This window comes from Scyliorhinus torazame, chromosome 16, assembly GCF_047496885.1.
Source record: "Scyliorhinus torazame isolate Kashiwa2021f chromosome 16, sScyTor2.1, whole genome shotgun sequence".
In the NCBI taxonomy this organism is placed as follows: domain Eukaryota; kingdom Metazoa; phylum Chordata; class Chondrichthyes; order Carcharhiniformes; family Scyliorhinidae; genus Scyliorhinus; species Scyliorhinus torazame.
Genome location: NC_092722.1, coordinates 117,040,634 through 117,059,633, shown reverse-complemented (window position 1 = coordinate 117,059,633; position 19,000 = coordinate 117,040,634). Strand labels below are relative to the sequence as shown.

The 19,000-nt window shown below is 53.7% G+C and overlaps 1 protein-coding gene across 1 annotated transcript in view; it reads right to left on the bottom strand.

Moving 5' to 3' along the window:
* pcdh15b (protocadherin-related 15b) overlaps nt 1–19,000 on the bottom strand; it is a 2,356,722-nt gene that overhangs the window by 605,791 nt on the left and 1,731,931 nt on the right. The window contains exon 23 of the mRNA XM_072478931.1: nt 10,839–10,918. Coding sequence (XP_072335032.1) covers nt 10,839–10,918 — 80 coding nt within the window. The remainder of the gene's footprint in view (nt 1–10,838; nt 10,919–19,000) is intronic.

The following is a 19,000-nucleotide window of genomic DNA, read 5'->3' as shown; positions in this document are numbered from 1 at the left end:
GGGCCTTGGGGCAGTGGGGGAGGGGGAGTTCCATGAGGGGGTGCATGCGGTTGGGGTCGGGCCCTAGAACTCCATTTTCCATGAGATAGCCAAGGATGGCGAAGCGGTAGGTGCGGAACACGCATTTCTCCTTATTGTACGTGAGGTTAAGGAGTTTGGCGGTCTGGAGGAATTTTTGGAGGTTAGCATTGTGGTCCTGCTGATCGTGGCCACAGATGGTGACGTTATCTAGGTACGAGAAGGTGGCCCGCAGTCCGTACCGGTCAACCATTCGGTCCATCTCACGTTGGAAGACCGAGACCCCATTAGTGACGCCGAAGGGAACCCTAAGGAAGTGATAGAGGTGGCCATCTGCTTTGAACGCAGTATATTGGCGGTCCTCCTTGCGGATGGGGAGCTGGTGGTAGGCGGACTGCAGGTCCACTGTGGAAAAGACCCGATACTGTGCAATCTGATTGACCATGTCAGAAATGCGTGGGAGGGGTACGCGTCGAGCTGCGTGTACCGATTGATGGTCTGACTGTAGTCAATGACCATCCTGTGCTTCTCCCCAGTCTTTACTACTACCACTTGAGCTCTCCAGGGGCTGTTGCTGGTCTCAATGATGCCTTCCTGCAGAAGCCGTTGGACCTCCGACCTGATGAAAGTCCTGTCCTGGGCACTGTACCGTCTGCTTCTGGTGGTGACGGGTTTGCAATCCGGGGTGAGGTTCGCAAACAAGGAAGTGGATCAACCTTAAGGGTCGTGAGGCCGCATACTGTGAGGGGGGGTAAGGGTCCGCCGAATTTTAAGGTTAGGCTTTGGATGTGGCACTGGAAGTCCAGGCCGAATAACAGGGCAGCGCAGAGGTGCGGGAGGACGTAGAGCCGGAAGTTGCTAAACTCTATGCCTTGGACGGTCAGGGTCGCGATGCAGTACCCCCGGATTTCCACGGAATGGGATCCGGAGGCCAGAGAGATTTTCTGGGTAACAGGGTGTACCGCGAGGGAGCAGCGCCTTGCCATCGTGGGGTGGATGAAGCTCTCTGTGCTCCCAGAGTCAAAAAGGCAGATCGTCTCGTGCCCATCGATTTTCACCGTCGTTGTTGCGGTCACGAGGTTACGGGGCCGGGACTGATCCAAGGTGATCGAGGCGAGCTGCGGCAGATGCTGCGAGGCCCCGGGCTGGTCAGCGGTGGTGGAGGTAGCGGCAGGAGAGCAGGGGTCCTGAGGCGCCGTCCAAAATGGCGTTGAAGATGGCGGCGCTCACTGGCCGCACTTGGCTTGCGAGGAGGAAAATGGCAGCCCCCCTGGGTCGCATGTGGGGGGTGCAGGAATGCCGGGCCTGGAAACAGCAGCGACTGACCGGGCCTGGCAAACAGAAACAAGTGTTCCTTCTTTCCATATCCGTTGCAGGTCGCGTTCCGCGCCGGGCAGCGCTGCTGGGGGTGTTTGTTCTGCCCACAAAAATAGCACTTGGGCCCCCCAGGGTTGGCTGGCTGCCGCGCGGCACAGGCTTGCGGAGTCGGCAGCTGGTGGGGCCCACAATGCCCACGAGGGCGCCACGCGGTCGGGGGCGTACGACTGGACGTTATGGGAGGCCACTTCTAACGAGTTTGTGAGCTGCCTAGTTCCCGCAAGATCAAGCGTACCCCCTTCCAGTAGGCGCTGGCGGACGTACGCAGACCTCATGCCCGTAACAAAGGCATCTCGGATTCAAAGTTGTGTGTGCTGGACTGCCGAAACTGCCTGGCAGTCACAGTTTCTCCCCAGGATGTGCAGAGCATGCCAGAAATCATCCAGAGACTCATCGGGGAGTTGCTGTCTCGTGGACAGGAAATGCCTGGCATATAGTTGGTTGACTGGCCGAACGTAATGTCCCTTCAGGAGCTCCATCGCTTCGGAGTAAGTGGGCGCATCCCGGATGAGAGGAAAAATGTCAGGGCTCACCCGTGAATAAAGGACTTGGAGCTTCTGTGCGTCCGAGGGTTCCTCAGTGGATGTTCAGAGGGAGCGTTCGAAGCAGGTTAGCCAGTGATCAAAAGCGGACGTACCATTGGCTGCTTGAGGGCTCAGCTGCAGGCGATCAGGCTTGATGCGAAGATCCATCGTTTTAAAACTCTTTGCTCAATAAATTGATGCACTATCAATTACCACAAAGACGAGAATAGTGGAATAATCGAGGCTTTATAGAGCAAAGATGTGGTGCCTCCTGTAGCTGCCACCAGAATGGCTGCAGCACCGACGAGCACACACATTTATACACCGCCTACTGGGCGGAGCCAGCAGGCAGGGATTTACCCATGTACCTCTATTGTACTTGTCTTACCGTAATATATATAATACTGCTAGTGGTGACTACCACATCTGGTTCTGCCAGTCCTGGCTAAGTCAGTGAACAGATGCCCTTAAGTATGTGAATTTCTTCCATCTTGTGAACATGCCCAAGCCAATGAAGCCACCTTTCTTTAATGAGTGCAAACAAACAGAGGAACTCTGCCTTTGGGAGGCATTTCATTTCCGCACTCGTGAAACAGATTGCTTAGGTGCTTTTAAGAATAAATGCATGACTGTACCATACAACCTGATTTCTTTCTTGGCTCAGCTTGTCAGATTTTCACATGGTGAAATCATGGAGCATTTTGTTGATGATTTTGCTTTCATCAAAATGCCTATAACTAATCTTGTTCATGTTTATGAATGATTTAAAGTGTGGAAAATATGTTTTTAAGTTTGAATGTTATCGGTAGTAGTTCTACTCAGCTTACATTATGAAAAATAAGGGGTGCAGTTCCCCTAAAAAATGTTGCATCATGTGCTCCGGCAAGAAATGTTGATTGAATCCCATGGGTGCGTTTGTGCAATCCAGATCACAATCCACCCACACTTAGAAATGTTTTGGGAGTGCGAGTTTTGCAGCAGCATTGAGAGAAGGGCAGGGCAGGACCTAAACACTCCAACAAGCTTGGATACACAGAGATCGGGGTGCCCATTTTAAAGGGCACTATGATCTCGAAGTGACAGTAAAGGTACCCTCCACCCACCATTGCCGGCTTTGGGGTTTCAGTGCTCCCCCACCATTACTGGCATCGGGGCCCTCCCAATGGATCTCACGTCAGGCCCCTCCCCGCAATCACTGGTACCAGCGCCGCCACCCCCAGGTGAGCGAGACCCCACTATGGGATCGCCAAATGCCCCCCCTTCATGCCCTGCCTTTTCAGGAATTGCTCCTTGGCAATCCCAACCTGGCACAGTCCTGCCACTTTCAGGCTGCCAGGGGGCACTGCCATGGCAATGCCCGGCCACATTCCTGATTACCCAGGGGCTATAACGTCCTCCGGCATGCTCATCATGTCTAGTCTCCTGTAGTGGAGACCAGTCGTGATTTGCGCCAGTGCCGCTCCGTGGGTGAATTCCATAAATATGCCAATAGGTCAGCTGGAGAGGGTCGGGAACATTGTCACTGTTCACGGCCCGACGTAAATCCCGTTTCGGGCCTAACCCGCTATTCTCCTCACATAGCGGCATTTGCGTTGAGCTCAATGCAGTCGGAAAATCGCCCTAGATTTTATTGTTTTGTCTTAATTTTGAAAATGAAATGAAAATTGCTTATTGTCGCAAGTAGGCTTCAAATGAAGATACTGTGAAAAGCCCCTAGTCGCCACATTCCGGCGCCTGTTCAGAGAGGCTGATATGGGAATTGAACCGTGCTGCTGGCCTGCCTTGGTCTGCTTTAAAAGCCAGCGATTTAGCCATGTGCTAAACCAGCTCCGAATTTTCCAAGTTAACAGAGAGAAAATATAAGATAGATGGCACAGAGAGGATGATTTCATGACTGCAAAGTTGAAACGTGGACAGAATGGACAGGTTGTGGCGCACAAAGACTCCGTGAGACGAATAGAGTGAAGTCGATGAGGCTTTATTAAGCGTGTCTGTTCCCCAGCAACCCGATAGTAAACTGGCCTGCGGGGGAAGGCACCGGCTTCTTATACTTCGCCTTCAGGGCGGAGTATGAGGTCAACGGCCAACCAGGACCCGGGATCTGTCAGCCAATGACATTAGGGCTTCCAGTCCCACATGACCCCCAATACATACTACCACATTCACCCCTTGTCAAAAATGAACCCGGCGGGGTGATGCTTCGTATGGTGGTAAGGGTTTACAGTACTGGTCCTGGGAGGATAGAACAGTTACATGGTAGTACAGTATTGGACAGTATCGTCCTGTTACAACTATTTACAGCGGATATAGGAAAAACAAAATGTTCATTGGACAGTCCATCTTTGTTTTACATCGACGCCACGAGTCGGTCGGGCGGTCTGGTCGTCCGTGTCGATCGCCTCGGCCCCGGCGGTGGTGGTGCTTGTACCAGCGTTGTCGCCTCCGGGAGCCGCACGGTTTCAGCTGTCGGTGCAAAGGGGAGGGGGACTGATCCTCCTGGGAAGGGGGCGGTCGCGGGGTGCGGCGGTGGCAGGAAGGGGGGCGGTTGGGTTGATGGTGCCGGGGGGGTGTGCGTGGTGCCGGCGGGCGCCAGATCCCGCAGGGAGACCGTGTCCTGTCGGCCGTCGGGGTACTCCACGTAGGCGTACTGGGGGTTTGCGTGGAGGAGGTGAACCCTTTCGACCAACGGGTCTGCCTTATGTGCCCGCACGTGCTTTCGGAGCAGGATGGGTCCTGGGGCCGCCAGCCAGGTCGGCAGCGACGTTCCAGAGGAGGACCTCCTAGGGAAGACAAGGAGACGCTCGTGAGGCGTTTGATTAGTGCTCGTACATAATAACGACCGGATGGAATGGAGAGCGTCCGGGAGGACCTCCTGCCACCGTGAAACTGGGAGATCCCTGGACCGTAGGGCCAGTAGGACGGCCTTCCAGACCGTGCCGTTCTCCCTTTCTACTTGCCCGTTCCCCCGGGGGTTGTAGCTGGTCGTCCTGCTTGAAGCTATGCCCTTGCTGAGCAGGAACTGGCGCAGCTCGTCACTCATGAAAGAGGACTCCCTGTCGCTGTGGACGTATGCGGGGTAACCGAACAGCGTGAAGATGCTGTTCAGGGCTTTAATGACTGTGGCCGCGGTCATGTCCGAGCAGGGAATGGCAAAAGGGAAGCGGGAGTATTCGTCCACTACATTAAGGAAATACGCGTTGCGGTCGGTGGAGGGGAGGGGCCCTTTGAAATCGAGACTGAGGCGTTCAAAAGGACGGGAAGCCTTAATCAGGTGCGCTCCATCTGGCCTGAAAAAATGCGGGTTGCATTCTGCGCAGATGTGGCAGTCTCTTGTGACTGTACGGACCTCCTCTAAGGAGTATGGGAGATTGCGGGACTTAATGAAGTGGTAAAACCGAGTGACCCCCGGGTGGCAGAGGTCCTCGTGGAGGGCTTGGAGGCGGTCAATTTGTGCGTTGGCACATGTCCCGCGGGATAGGGCATCAGACGGCTCGTTCAGCTTTCCGGGCCGGTACAAGATCTCATAGTTGAAGGTGGAGAGTTCGATCCTCCACCGCAAGATCTTGTCGTTCTTGATCTTGCCCCGCTGTGCATTATCGAACATGAAGGCTACCGACCGTTGGTCAGTGAGGAGAATGAATTTCCTGCCGGCTAGGTAATGCCTCCAATGTCGCACAGCTTCCACTATGGCTTGGGCTTCCTTTTCCACTGAGGAGTGGCGGATTTCTGAGGCGTGGAGGGTTCGGGAGAAGAAGGCCACGGGTCTGCCCGCTTGGTTAAGGGTAGCCGCTAGAGCTACGTCAGAGGCGTCGCTCTCGACCTGGAAGGGGAGGGACTCGTCGATGGCGCGCATCGTGGCCTTTGCGATGTCCGCTTTGATGCGGCTGAAAGCCTGGCAAGCCTCTGTCGACAGCGGGAAAGTCGTGGTCTGTATTAGGGGGCGGGCCTTGTCTGCGTACTGGGGGACCCACTGGGCGTAGTATGAAAAGAACCCCAGGCAGCGTTTCAGGGCTTTTGGGCAGTGCGGGAGGGGAAATTCCATGAGTGCGCGCATACGTTCGGGGTCGGGGCCTATTATCCCATTGCGCACTATGTAGCCCAGAATGGCTAGCCGATCGGTGCTAAAAATGCACTTGTCCTCGTTGTACGTGAGGTTCAAGGCTTTGGCAGTCTGGAGGAATTTTTGGAGGTTGGCGTCGTGGTCCTGCTGATCGTGGCCGCAGATGGTTACATTGTCGAGGTACGGGAACGTGGCCCGTAACCCATGTTGATCAACCATTCGGTCCATTTCCCGTTGGAAGACCGAGACGCCGTTTGTGACGCCAAAAGGGACCCGTAGGAAATGGTATAACCGCCCGTCTGCCTCGAAGGCTGTGTACTTGCGGTCACTTGGGCGGATGGGGAGCTGATGGTAGGCGGACTTGAGGTCCACGGTGGAGAAGACTTTATACTGGGCAATCCGATTGACCATGTCGGATATGCGGGGGAGAGGGTACGCGTCTAGTTGTGTGTACTTGTTGATGGTCTGGCTATAGTCAATGACCATCCTTTGTTTCTCCCCTGTCTTCACTACTACCACCTGCGCTCTCCAGGGACTATTGCTGGCCTGGATTATGCCCTCCTTTAGTAGCCGCTGGACTTCGGAGCGAATGAAGGTCCGGTCCTGGGCGCTGTACCGTCTGCTCCTAGTGGCGACGGGTTTGCAATCCGGGGTGAGGTTCGCAAACAAGGACGGGGGTTGCACCTTGAGGGTGGCGAGGCCGCAGATAGTGAGTGGGGGTATGGGGCCGCCGAATTTAAACGTAAGGCTCTGTAGGTTACATTGAAAATCTAAGCCCAGCAAGGTGGGGGCACAGAGTTGGGGAAGGACGTTAAGTTTGTAGTTTTTGAATTCCCTCCCCTGTACCGTTAGGGTAACTATGCAGAATCCCTGGATCTGTACGGAGTGGGATCCTGCAGCTAGGCAAATCTTTCGTGCGCTGGGGAAGGTAGTTAAGGAACATCGTCTTACCGTGTCGGGATGTATAAAACTTTCCGTGCTCCCGGAGTCGACTAGGCATGGCGTCTCGTGGCCGTTAATTAGGACCGTTGTCGTCGTCGTCTGGAGAGTCCGGGGCCGAGCCTGATCGAGTGTAACCGAAGCGAGCCGTGGTTGTAGTAGTGGGGTGGGGTCCGTTGTTGCCGTCCAAGATGGCGTCGGGGATGGACAAAATGGCCACCCCCATACATCGCCCGTGGCTGAGGGGTCACAAGATGGCGTCGGGGGTGGACAAAATGGCCGCCCCATGCGTCGTACAGGTCGGGGGCGGTCCAAGATGGCGGGGGCCCTCCTCCCCTCGTGGTGGTCGGGACCCAAAATGGCGGCGTCTGCGGGTCGCACATTGAGTGCTGGGGGGTCTGGGGGGCGCTAGGACCGCGCGGAGTTCCTGCATTGCGAGCGCCCGGGCCGCGGGCGCTAGGACCGCGCGGAGTTCCTTGACTGCGAGCGCCAGGGCCGCGGGCGCTAGGACCGCGCGGAGCTCCCTCGCCGGGGACAGCGGTGGTCGGGGCCCAGGCCGGCGGGTCAGTACTGCGAGCGCTGGGACCGTGAGGAGCTCCGTCGCCGGGGACGGAGGTGATCGGGGTCCAGGTAAGTTGTATTGCCGGCGGGTCAGGCGTGGGGCGCGGGACGGGGGTGAGGGCCCAGGTCGGCGGCGCAGGCGGGTCAGGCGTGGGGCGTGGGTGAGGGCCCAGGTCAGCGGCGCCGGCGGGTCAGGCGTGGGGCGGGGGTGAGGGCCCAGGTCGGCGGCGCCGGCGGGTCAGGCGTGGGGCGCGGGACGGGGGTGAGGGCCCAGGTCGGCGGCGCCGGCGGGTCAGGCGTGGGGCAGCGAGCGCTGGCACTGCGTGGAGCTCCCCCGCCGGGGACAGCGGTGGTCGGGGCCCAGGCCGGCGGGTCAGGCGTGGGGCGCGGGACGGGGGTGAGGGCCCAGGTCGGCGGCTCCGGCGGGTCAGTCGTGGGGCCGCGAGCGCTGGCACCGTGCGGAGCTCCCTCGCCGGGGACAGCGGTGGTCGGGGTCAAGGTAGGTGGCGCCGGCGGGTCAGGCGTGGGGCGCGGGACGGGGGTGAGGGTGGCGTTCGGGATGCGAAAAACCCCCTCCTCTCCGTGGAGAGTGTTGGCCGGCACCCAAATCGGGAGCGCCGGCGGCGGGTCGTACATGGACTGCGGGGAGGGGGGTTGGGGAGCGTAGGCGGCGTGCAGGGCTCCCAGTTCTCCCGGGGCCGCGGTGGTCGGGACCCAAAATGGCGGCGCCTGCGGGTCGCACATGGCGTGCTGGGGGGGTTGGGAGGCATAGACTGCCTGTAGGGCTCCCTGTTCTCCCGGGACGGCGGCGACCACGCGGGATCGGCACACCACCGCATAGTGGCCCTTTTTCCCGCAGCTTTTGCAGATGGCTGCGCGGGCCGGACAGCGTTGTCGGGGGTGCTTCGCCTGGCCGCAGAAATAACAGCGGGCGCCCCCGGTGCGACTCGGCGTTTGGACTGCGCAAGCCTGTGGGGTGTCCGGGGGGGGCAGGGGGTTTGCCGCGGCGGGTACGTACGGGGCCCAATGGCCTGCCGCGCGGTCGGGGCCGTAGGCGCGGGTATTACGCGCGGCTACGTCCAGCGAGGCTGCCAGGGCCCGTGCCTCTGAGAGTCCTAGCGACTCTTTTTCTAGAAGTCTTTGGCGGATTTGGGAGGATTGCATACCTGCAACAAAAGCATCGCGCATTAACATGTCCGTATGTTCGTTTGCATTCACCGACGGGCAGCTGCAGGCTCTTCCCAAAATCAGCAGCGCGGCGTAGAACTCGTCCATCGATTCTCCGGGAGCTTGCCGTCTTGTCGCGAGCTGGTAGCGAGCGTAGATTTGGTTAACTGGGCGAACGTAGAGATTTCTCAGTGCTGTGAACGCCGTCTGGAAATCGCGGGTGTCTTCAATGAGGGCGAAAATCTCCGTGCTCACCCTCGAGTGCAGGACCTGCAGTTTTTGTTCGTCTGAGACTCGGCCTGTGGTCGATGTGATGTAGGCCTCAAAGCAAGTCTGCCAGTGTTTGAAGGCTGCTGCCGCATTCACTGCGTGGGGGCTGATCCTCAGGCATTCTGGAATGATCCTGATCTCCATAGTCCTTTTTAGGCACGCTTAATAAATTGTGGCGCACAAAGACTCCGTGAGACGAATAGAGTGAAGTCGATGAGGCTTTATTAAGCGTGTCTGTTCCCCAGCAGCCCGATAGTAAACTGGCCTGCGGGGGAAGGCACCGGCTTCTTATACTTCGCCTTCAGGGCGGAGTATGAGGTCAACGGCCAACCAGGACCCGGGATCTGTCAGCCAATGACATTAGGGCTTCCAGTCCCACATGACCACCAATACATACTACCACACAGGTTAAGTGCAATTGGCACCAGTTTGCATCTGACGCGTGTTGGTCGAAATCCCAGCAAGCTGGTTTCCAGCAAATTTCAGCATTCAATTCATTTACACAATTATCCTAAATGTTCTGTGGAGCTTTGTCCTTGGGGTCATGGTCATAAATTCTTTCAACCTTTAAAATGTCATTAAAAAAATTAATTGTAAAAGTGTGAGAAAGAGATGGCAGAAAATATTAATTGAAAGCAAACTCAAAATAGAGACATGGGTCTGGATTTTATGTGTGTGCCCTGGCAGGTGTGCTTTCCAATTTGCGAGGAGGGGGACACATAAAATAGGGTGGCCATCCAGACCACCACCTTTCCAACCATCCTCGAAGTGTTCCATAATATGGGGGTGGGGGGGCAGGCCGTCCACCATATTGAAATGAATAATTTAAGGGTCAAATTAGGAAATTGACCCTGATAATATGCCACCCATGCCATTAAATGTTTGAGGTGGCCAGCAGGGTGGATGAGGCAAGCTTGATTTGTTTAACTTAAAAGTCTAAAGGGTGCAGAAAGGAGGGAGTCCTCGCGTCTTGGGGGCTGCCCTTTGCCAATCATGAGATGGAGCCTCCCTTGTGTCAAACCAGCCCCTTCCATCCCACCCGCTCTTTTCCTCAAAAACACACATTTCCCCTTTTGCCCTCACCTCTGCCCCTCTCCCTAACCTATCCAAACCCTCCTGGTGCAATAACCTGGACACACCTGCTCCAGGGATCTATGGCCTTGATAATTATTTGCTTTTGCAGTCCCAGCAGCACCCACAGACACTTTTCCGGAACTTTGGGGATTGATCAGCCAGCAGTTCCGCAGAGCAGGACCTCCAACCATCTTCATACTCAGCCCTGAATAGCCTACCATGCAGTTCTTCATGGCTACGGGGCTGTGTGGCGTGGAGCCAGGAGCGCCCTCGCCGATGTGGTGTCCAGTTGGGGCATCCATGCTATCTGCCTGTATTACCCAGCCCTTGTAATGGGATCTGTGAGCACATGGTGGAGTGATATAACATCTGACTTCTCGTGGAAGGTTGGAGAAATGGAGGTGCTTTTGCCTGCAATCGGTGAAAGGAGCATTATGCAACTGAGTAGTGGTGGTGTTTGATCAGAAAGTGGTACACTTCGATCGGACCGGGGAAATGGGCCAAGATTGCATGGCTCTTGTGTTACCTATCACCGTGTTGCACATTTACTGCTCTGCTCTTGGCAAGCTACCATCTCACCTTTTAGCTCTTTTTATATCATGATATGCATAATTGAATACTTCAGCAGGACTACATTCATTCAGAATTATACAACTGAAAAGCTTGACACACTCTTGTCTCCCAAAGGCTTCTTCAAGCTATAATTATGGCATGAATGGAGAAAAAAGTGTTGGCAGTGAATCTGACATGCTGATGTCCGTCCCCAGGTTTTCTATCATGCATGGTCATGACATTTATTTAATGAATCATACTGGTTTATATTTCTAAGGTTATTAATTTTCTCTTACTTCTGAGTAATATTAAAAACGTGCTGTGGATCTCCATTTTGAATGTGATAGACGATTGGGTCCCTCTCACGGTCAGTTGCCTAAAACATATAGAAAAGGAAGCATAGTTATAATACAGCAATTAAAGGTAGACAAGTCCAATGCATCAATCTAAGGATCCGAATGCATTTATTTGGATTTTCTCACGCTTGCAGTAAATTCTTGCGTGTTCCGGGCTCATGTTAATAGCTGTAATAAAGTCATAAGAGTTACAGCACAGAGGGAGGCTCTTTGGCCGATCGTGTCTGTGCGGGCCATCAAGCAGTTATCTACCTTAATCCTATTTTCCAGCGCTTGCTCCGTAGCCCTGTGTGCTATGGCATTTCAACTGCTCACCTAAATGTTTCTTAAATGTTGGAAGCGCCTCCGCCACAGATTCAGCCAGTGAGTTCCAAATTCCCACCACCTACTCGGTGAAAAAGCTTTGCTTAAAATCCCCTCAAAATCCCCCGCCCCTGACTTCCGGTGGCGGCTATGAAGGAGTAAGTCGCACATTTGGTGGCCCCCGCTCGGGTCGGACTTTTGGACCTTTTCCCCTGATTTTCTACCGGACTTGAACTGTAAAACTGAAGACAGAGGCAATTGTGTACTGAATTCCCACATCGGTGCATGGAGAGAAGGACTAGAAGTGCTCGTAAAGGCAGAAACAGAAAGACAGAGAAGGCTTGGGCTGAAGCTGCAGCGGGAGACAGCATGGCAGAGGACCAAACCTCTGGTTTGTCGACCCAGCGGTCAACGGAGCAGCTGATGCAATTTACTCAGGAAGGCTTTGCTAAGCAGAAACGGGACTGCTTGGACCCGATAAAAGAGTCGATCGAGCGGCTGGAGTTCAGATTGGACTCCCAAGATCAGACGATCAGAAGGTGGGGAAGGCGCTGGCTGAGCAGGAGGAACGTCAAACTGCGGTGGAGTTGGAGGTGGGGATGCTGAGAGAACAGCAGAAGAAGCTCCTGGAGAAGGTGGAGGACCTAGAGAACAGGTCCCGTCGGCAGAACTTGAGAATTGTTGGGCTCCCGGAGGGGTCCGAAGGAGCGGACGCTGGGGCATACATCGCAGAAGCTGCTGGGGGATGGGGCTTTCTCCCGACCCTTGGAGGTGGACAGGGCTCACAGAGCACTCGCGAGGAAGCCGCGAATGGGTGAACCCCGAGGGCAATGGTGGTGAGATGCCACAGGTACTTGGATAAGGAGCGCATTCTACAGTGGGCCAAACAGACACGGAGCTGTAAGTGGGACAATAGTGTCCTGCGGGTCTACCAAGACCTGAGTGTGGAGGTGGCCAGGAGAAGAGCAGGCTTCAACCAGATTAGGTCGATTCTTTTTAAGAAAAAGGTGAAGTTCGGGCTGTTGTATTCGGCCCGTCTCTGGGTCACGTACGAGGAACAGCACTTTTATTTCGAGCCTGAGGACACGCTGGACTTCGTGAAAAGGAAAGGACTGGTGGTGGACTGAGAGCTTTTGAACTTTGCTGCAATGTTCATGTTTTTTTCTTTCTTTTTGTTTCTCTGTTCTTTTTTTAAAAAAGTTTCTCGTTTTTCGTTTTGTGGAATCTGTTTGTAATGCCTTCTGTACTGATTTGGGTCCAGTGACAGAGCTGAGTGAGCTGAGAGGTTTTCATTTGCACTGTTGGGGGATGGAGGTGTGCTTGTTTAAATCTTGGTGTTTTCTGTCGGGCAATTGTGTGGGGATTGTTTGATGTTGGTGTATGTTTGTATGAGCGGGGGAGGAGGGAGCAATAGGTGGGAGACTATCCGGCACCAGGGATGGAGGCCACCAAGCTAGCTGGGCGGGCTAGCTCACGGAAGCACAATGGGGGGGTGTGCATATGTTTGGTTTATCAAAGGGGTTGGGTTACAGAGTGTTGTTACTAGGGGGGCAAGGGGTGGAGAAAATGTTCTGCTGACGAGGTAGGGACTTGGGGCCAAGCAACAGAGAGGAGGTTGGGGGCGTAGGCTGCCTGGGGGCGGGCCGGTGGAGGCGCGGAACATGGGCTGGAGGCAGGCCCAAAAAAGGGGATGGCTGATCAGCGAAGGGGGGGGCAATGAGCCCCCCCAACTAGGCTGATCTGGAATGTTCGAGGGTTAAATGGGCCGGTCAAGAGAGCACGTGTGTTCACGCATCTTAAGGGACTGAAGGCGGGTGTGGTAATGTTGCAGGAGACGCACCTTAGAGTAACTGACCAGATTAGAATGAGGAAAGGCTGGGTCAGCCAGGTTTTTCACTCGGGACTGGATTCAAAGACTGGAGGGGTCGCGATCCTGATCAATAAGCGGGTGGTGTTTGAGGCGGGTAGAATAGTCTCGGACGTGGGAGGTCAGTACAATATGGTCAGTGGGAAACTGGAGGGGGTGCAGGTGGTATTAGTAAATGTGTATGCGCCAAATTGGGATGATGTGGAGTTTACAAAGAGGATGCTGGAGAAGATACCGGACCTGGACTCGCACAGGTTGGTCATGGGAGGGGACTTCAACACAGTTATTGACCCTGGCTTGGACCGGCCAAGCTCGAAAACGGGCAGGGTGCCAGCAATGGCAAAGGAACTAAAAGAGTTCATGGAGCAGATGCGGGGGGGGGGGGGGGGGGGGGGGGGGGGGGGGGATCCATGGAGATTTGGGTAGCCGAGGGTGAAGGAGTTCTCCTTCTACCCACACATATATAAAGTGTACTCCTGGATCGATTTCTTCATTTTGAGCAGGGCCTTACTGGCAGGGGTGGTGGACACGGGGTATTCGGCGATCACAATCTCAGACCACGCTCCACACTGGGTCGACCTGCAGGTTAGTAAAGACAGTAACCAGCGCCCGCACTGGAGGTTAGATGTGAGACTTTTGGCTGACGAAGGGGTGTGCGTGCAGCTGAGGAAATGTATTCAGAACTACCTGCAGGTCAACGACATGGGGGAAATTTCAGCAGCGATGGTCTGGGAAGCACTGAAGGCGGCCAGAGGGGATCTGAGCTCGATACGGGCCCATAGGGAGAAGGTGGACAGCGCAAAGACGGACCGAATGGTAAAGGAGATACTACAGATCGATAGGGGGTATGCAGACACCCCAGAGGCAGGGCTTTTAAGGGAATGGCGGAGGCTGCAGGCGGAGTTCGGCTTGTTAACCACAAGGAGGGCGGTGGAGCAGCTGAGAAAGGCGAGGGGGGCGATCTATAAGTATGGAGAGAAGGCCAGCAGACTGCTTGCACAGCAGCTTAGAAAGAGGGAGGCAGCCAGGGAGATAGGGAAAGTAAATGACGGAGATGAGAACCTGGTTGGAGATTCAGCAGGGGTGAATAAGGCGTTTAGGGATTTCTACAGCAGGCTGTATAGGTCAGAACCCCCTACGGGGCCGGAGGGGATGAGGCACTTCTTGGGGTGGGCGAAGGTGGGCGGGGAGCTGGTAGAAGGGCTTGGGGCCCCGATCGGGTTGGAAGAGATAGTGGAGGGTCTGAAGGCCATGCGGGCGGGTATAGCCCCGGGGCCGGACCGGTACCCAGTGGAGTTTTATAAAAAGTTCTCTGGGATATTGGGGCCAGTGTTGATGAGGATATTTAATGAGGCAAGGGAAAGAGGGGTGCTGCCCCTGCGATGTCACAGGCCACGATTTCTCTGATTCTGAAGCGGGACAAGAACGTGGAGCTGTGTGGGTCCTACAGGCTGATATCCCTGTTGAACGTGGATGCCAAACTGCCGGCCAAAGTTTTGTCCTCCAGGATTGAGGATTGTGTTCCAGACGTTATTGGGGAGGAACAGATGGAATTTGTTAAGGGTAGGCAGTGGTGGTCAATGTAAGAAGGTTGTTAAATGTGATCATGATGCCCCCGGAAGGTAGGGAGGTGGCGGTAGTGATCGCAATGGATGCAGAAAAGGCTTTTGATCGGGTAGAATGGCATTATATGTGGGAGGTACTGGGATGGTTTGGATTTGGGCGGGGCTTTATTGACTGGGTCAGGTTGCTGTGTCAGGCCCCCGTGGCAAGTGTACGGATGAATAGGCCAACATCGGACTATTATAGACTGCACCGGGGGATGCGACAGGGATGCCCCCTCTCCCCACTGTTGTTCGCGCTAGATATAGAGCCGTTGGCAATTGCTCTGAGAGCCTCAAGGGGCTGGAAGGGACTGTTCCGGGGGGTGATGGAGCACAGAGTCTCGCTCTATGCAGACGACCTGCTTCTGTATGTATCGGACCCATTAGAGGGGATGGAACAAATCATGAGGATTCGAGGGGAATTTGGCCGGTTTTCGGGGTATAAGCTAAATGTGGGGAAAAGTTAGATGTTTGCGGTCCAGGCGAGGGGATAGGAGAGGCGATTGGGGGAGCTGCCATTTAGATATGTAGGGGGAGCTTTAGGTACCTAGGCATTGATGTAGCACGGGAATGGGACCGGCTGCATAAATTAAATCTGGCCCAGCTAGTAGACCAAATGAAGGACGATTTTCGGAGATGGGATGCGCTCCCGTTGTCATTAACTGAGAGGGTGCAGATGGTGAAGGTGACGGTCCTCCCGAGATTCCTATTTGTTTTTCAATGTCTCTCCATCTTTATTCTGCGGTCCTTTTTTAAACTGGTCAACAAAGTGATCTCTTGGGCGGGCAAGACCCTGCAAGTAAGGAAGGTAATGCTTGAGCGGAGTCGGGGAGAGGGCGGGCCGGTGCTGCCAAACTTTAGTAACTATTACTGGGCGGCGAATATAGCCATGATCAGGGAGTGGGTGGTGGGGGAGGGGTCGGCATGGGAGCGTATGGAGGCGGCTTCATGTAAGGGCACCAGTTTGGGGGCGTTGGTAACTGCACCTCTGCCGTTCCCGCCGGCACGGTACTCCACCAGCCCCCTGGTGTTGGCGGTCCTGAGAGTCTGAGGTCATTGGAGGAGACATGTGGGAGCAGTGGGAGCATCGGTCTGGTCCCCAATCTGTAATAATCACCAGTTTGCCCGGGGAGTATGGATTGGGGGTTCCGGATATGGCAGAGAGCAGGGATTGAGAGGATGGGGGATATATTTAGAGAGGGGAGCTTTCCGAGTATGAGGGCGCTGGAGGAGAAGTTTGGGTTGGCGAGGGGAAACAAATTCAGGTATCTGCAAGTGCGGGACTTCCTACGTAAACAGGTGTCAACCTTCCCGCTCCTACCGTTAAGGGGGATTCAGGACTGGGTAGTTTCCAGAGGGTGGGTAGGAGAAGGGAGCATCTCGGACATTTACAAGGAACTTATGGGGTCAAAGGAGATGCAGACCGAGGAGCTGAAGCGCAAGTGATAGGAGGTTCTGGGAGGAGAGATAGAGGATGGTCTATGGGCGGACGCGTTGAGTAGAGTCAACGCGTCCGCAACATGTGCCAGGCTCAGCCTGATATAATTTAACGTCGTTCACCGGGCTCACATGACAGTGGCCCAGATGAGCAGATTCTTTGGGGTGGAAGACAGGTGTGCAAAATGTGCGGGACGACCAGCGAACCATGTCCACATGTTCTGGGCATGTCAGAGGCTTCGAGGATTTTGGCAGGGGTTTGTAGATGTCATGTCCACGGTGTTAAAAACAAGGGTGGCGCTGAGTCCAGAGGTGGTGATTTTCGGGGTGTCGGAAGACCCGGGAATCCAGGAGGAGAAAGAGGCAGACGTTCTCTGGTAGCCCAGAGACGGATACTATTAGCTTGGAGGGACTTAAAGCCCCTGAAGTCGGAGACCTGGCTATCGGACATGGCTACCTTTCTCTGTTTGGAGAAAATCAAGTTCGCCTTGAGAAGGTCACTGTTAGGGTTTGCCTGGAGGTGGCAACCGTTCGTCGACTTCTTCGCGGAAAATTAATCGTCAGCAGAAGGGGGGTGGGGGTGGGGGTGGGGTTAGTTTAGCTTAGAGTAGGAGGTTAATAAAGGTGGGACCTGTAAGGGAAGGAGATGGCTTTTGCACTATGTTCATAGTTTCATGTACATTGTTTATTGCATTGTTGTTATAATACCAAAAAATACCTCAATAAAATGTTTATTAATAAATCCCTCGCCCCTTACCTTAAATTTATGCTCCCTGGTTATTGACCTTTCAAGTAAGGAGAAAGGTTTCTTCCTATCTACCCTATCTATGTCCTTCACAATGTGTACATCGGAATCAGGTCTTCCCTCAGCCTTCTGTGCTCTATAAGTAGAACAACCTAACCAGCTTCTCTTCATAGCCTAGGCAACATCCTGATAAATCACCTCTGCACCCTTTCTAGTGAAATCACATCCTTCCTTTTGTGTGGAAACCAGAACTGCACACAGTACTCTTGCTGTGGTCTAACAAGCATTTTATACAACTCTATCATAACCTCCCTGCTCTGATATTCTGTGCCTCGGCTAATAAAGGCAAGCACCCCATATGCCTTCTTAACTACCTTATCTAACTGAGGACCTGCACCCCAAGGTCCCTCTGGTCCTCTGTACTTCCTAGCGTCCTACAGTTCATTGTGTATTCCTTGCCTTATTAGTACACCCAAATTGCATCTCCTCACACTTTCAGTGTTAAATTCCATTCACCACTGCACAGCCTATCTATATTGCCCTCTAATCTAAGGTGTTCCTTATCGCTATTTACCACAACACCAATTTTTGTGGCATCTGTGAATTTACTGCTCATACCACCCACATTCCCATCTAGATCATTAATGATGGTAAAACTGTTTTATTTTCAATTACAGAATATTCCAGATTATTATCACACAGACAAGAAAAACAATTAGGGGTTCCTAAGTGTAATTGATTGCATGATTGAACACATGGCTGTTTCTACCATAGAGAGTGGAGCCATCAACCTTCAAAGAAAGCACAATGGACAGTTGATCACTAGAGCTAGAATAAGTAGAGTAACAGTCAGTACAGAGGCTGTTTTAGTACAGTTTAATGTTGCCACTGGAATAACAAAGGAATTGCACACGTAACAATTGAGCATTTAGGGAGTGATTCAACCACTCCCTCCAGTTTTGAGCACATTTAGCGGGGTGTATCTCGGCTTCTGCAGTCGAAACCCAGCTTTCCAATAGCACTTTGCTGGGTTTTGTTGGCCTTGGGGACGAACTGCCCGACCAGGTCATACTTATGTCATTTCCTGCAGTGCAAGAAGACTACTTGTGGATGGGGGTGGATCTTTCCACACCCCTCAACGACTCCCCCATGGCCACTGATTCCCCCTAATGCGCCCAACACTTACTTCTTCCAGTATCCTCAAGCTCCCTCCCTCACTCCACCTCTTATGGGCAGGGCACCCCCCCGGGCCCGACCGCATTTGTGTGGGCCAGCACTGATCGTCGCCCGGCTGCAGCCTCCCTGGGGAGTCTGCTGGATCCTGGGCAGGTTAGTAGTAATTACGTTTACGACCTACTTTCGGGAGCAGTGTTTGGTCCAGCCCATTTGGGGTGGAGTTCTGACTTTGACGTCTCGCAGGACCTCGGTGAATCTTGGGAGGCTCGCTGGAGGCCTCTCCCGAGATTCTCCGCCCGCGTTGTGCTCTCGCTTGAGCGCAATGCGGCAAGGGAATCGCACCCTAGAAGTGTGGTTTAGTGACCATTTATTCATCTGATTGTTGAGTTGGAATGCTGAGCTGACGCATTGTTGCTGTGATAAAATTTGCATTGTAATCCCCAAGTGTCCATTGCCTCACCAGCAAAATGCACATGTTTCTTGGCATCCAACTGAACCTGTGTTTTGAGGAGCAGTATAATTTGGATATGGAGAAAGGTTGGATTTGATTAGATAGCTATACGGGTAGATCAACACAAATATACAGATACCTAGACCAGAGGTTTCCTATTCCTGATCGGACGGGAAATAGGTTGATGAACAAAATGGTCACGGAAGCGAATAGTTGAAAATCTTGCTTTCAGATCAGTCCTCAATTTTCCCTTTCGGCCCGATTATGCAGCCTCCCCCCTTCACACCCCAAGTCCCTTCACCCAGCCAGTCTCTGTGCACCATTAAATTCCACCCTGTCGATCAGTTCTGAAAAAACAGCCTAAGGGCATAACAGTTTTAAGTTTTAAGTTTTCTTCTATTTCACTTAGACTTTGTTAACTGTGCCATTTTAAATTTATTGTCACTGTATCAAATTCTCAAAGTAAAAAATAGTTTGGTTTATGAATCTACAACCTCTATAGCTTCAGCCATAAATTTT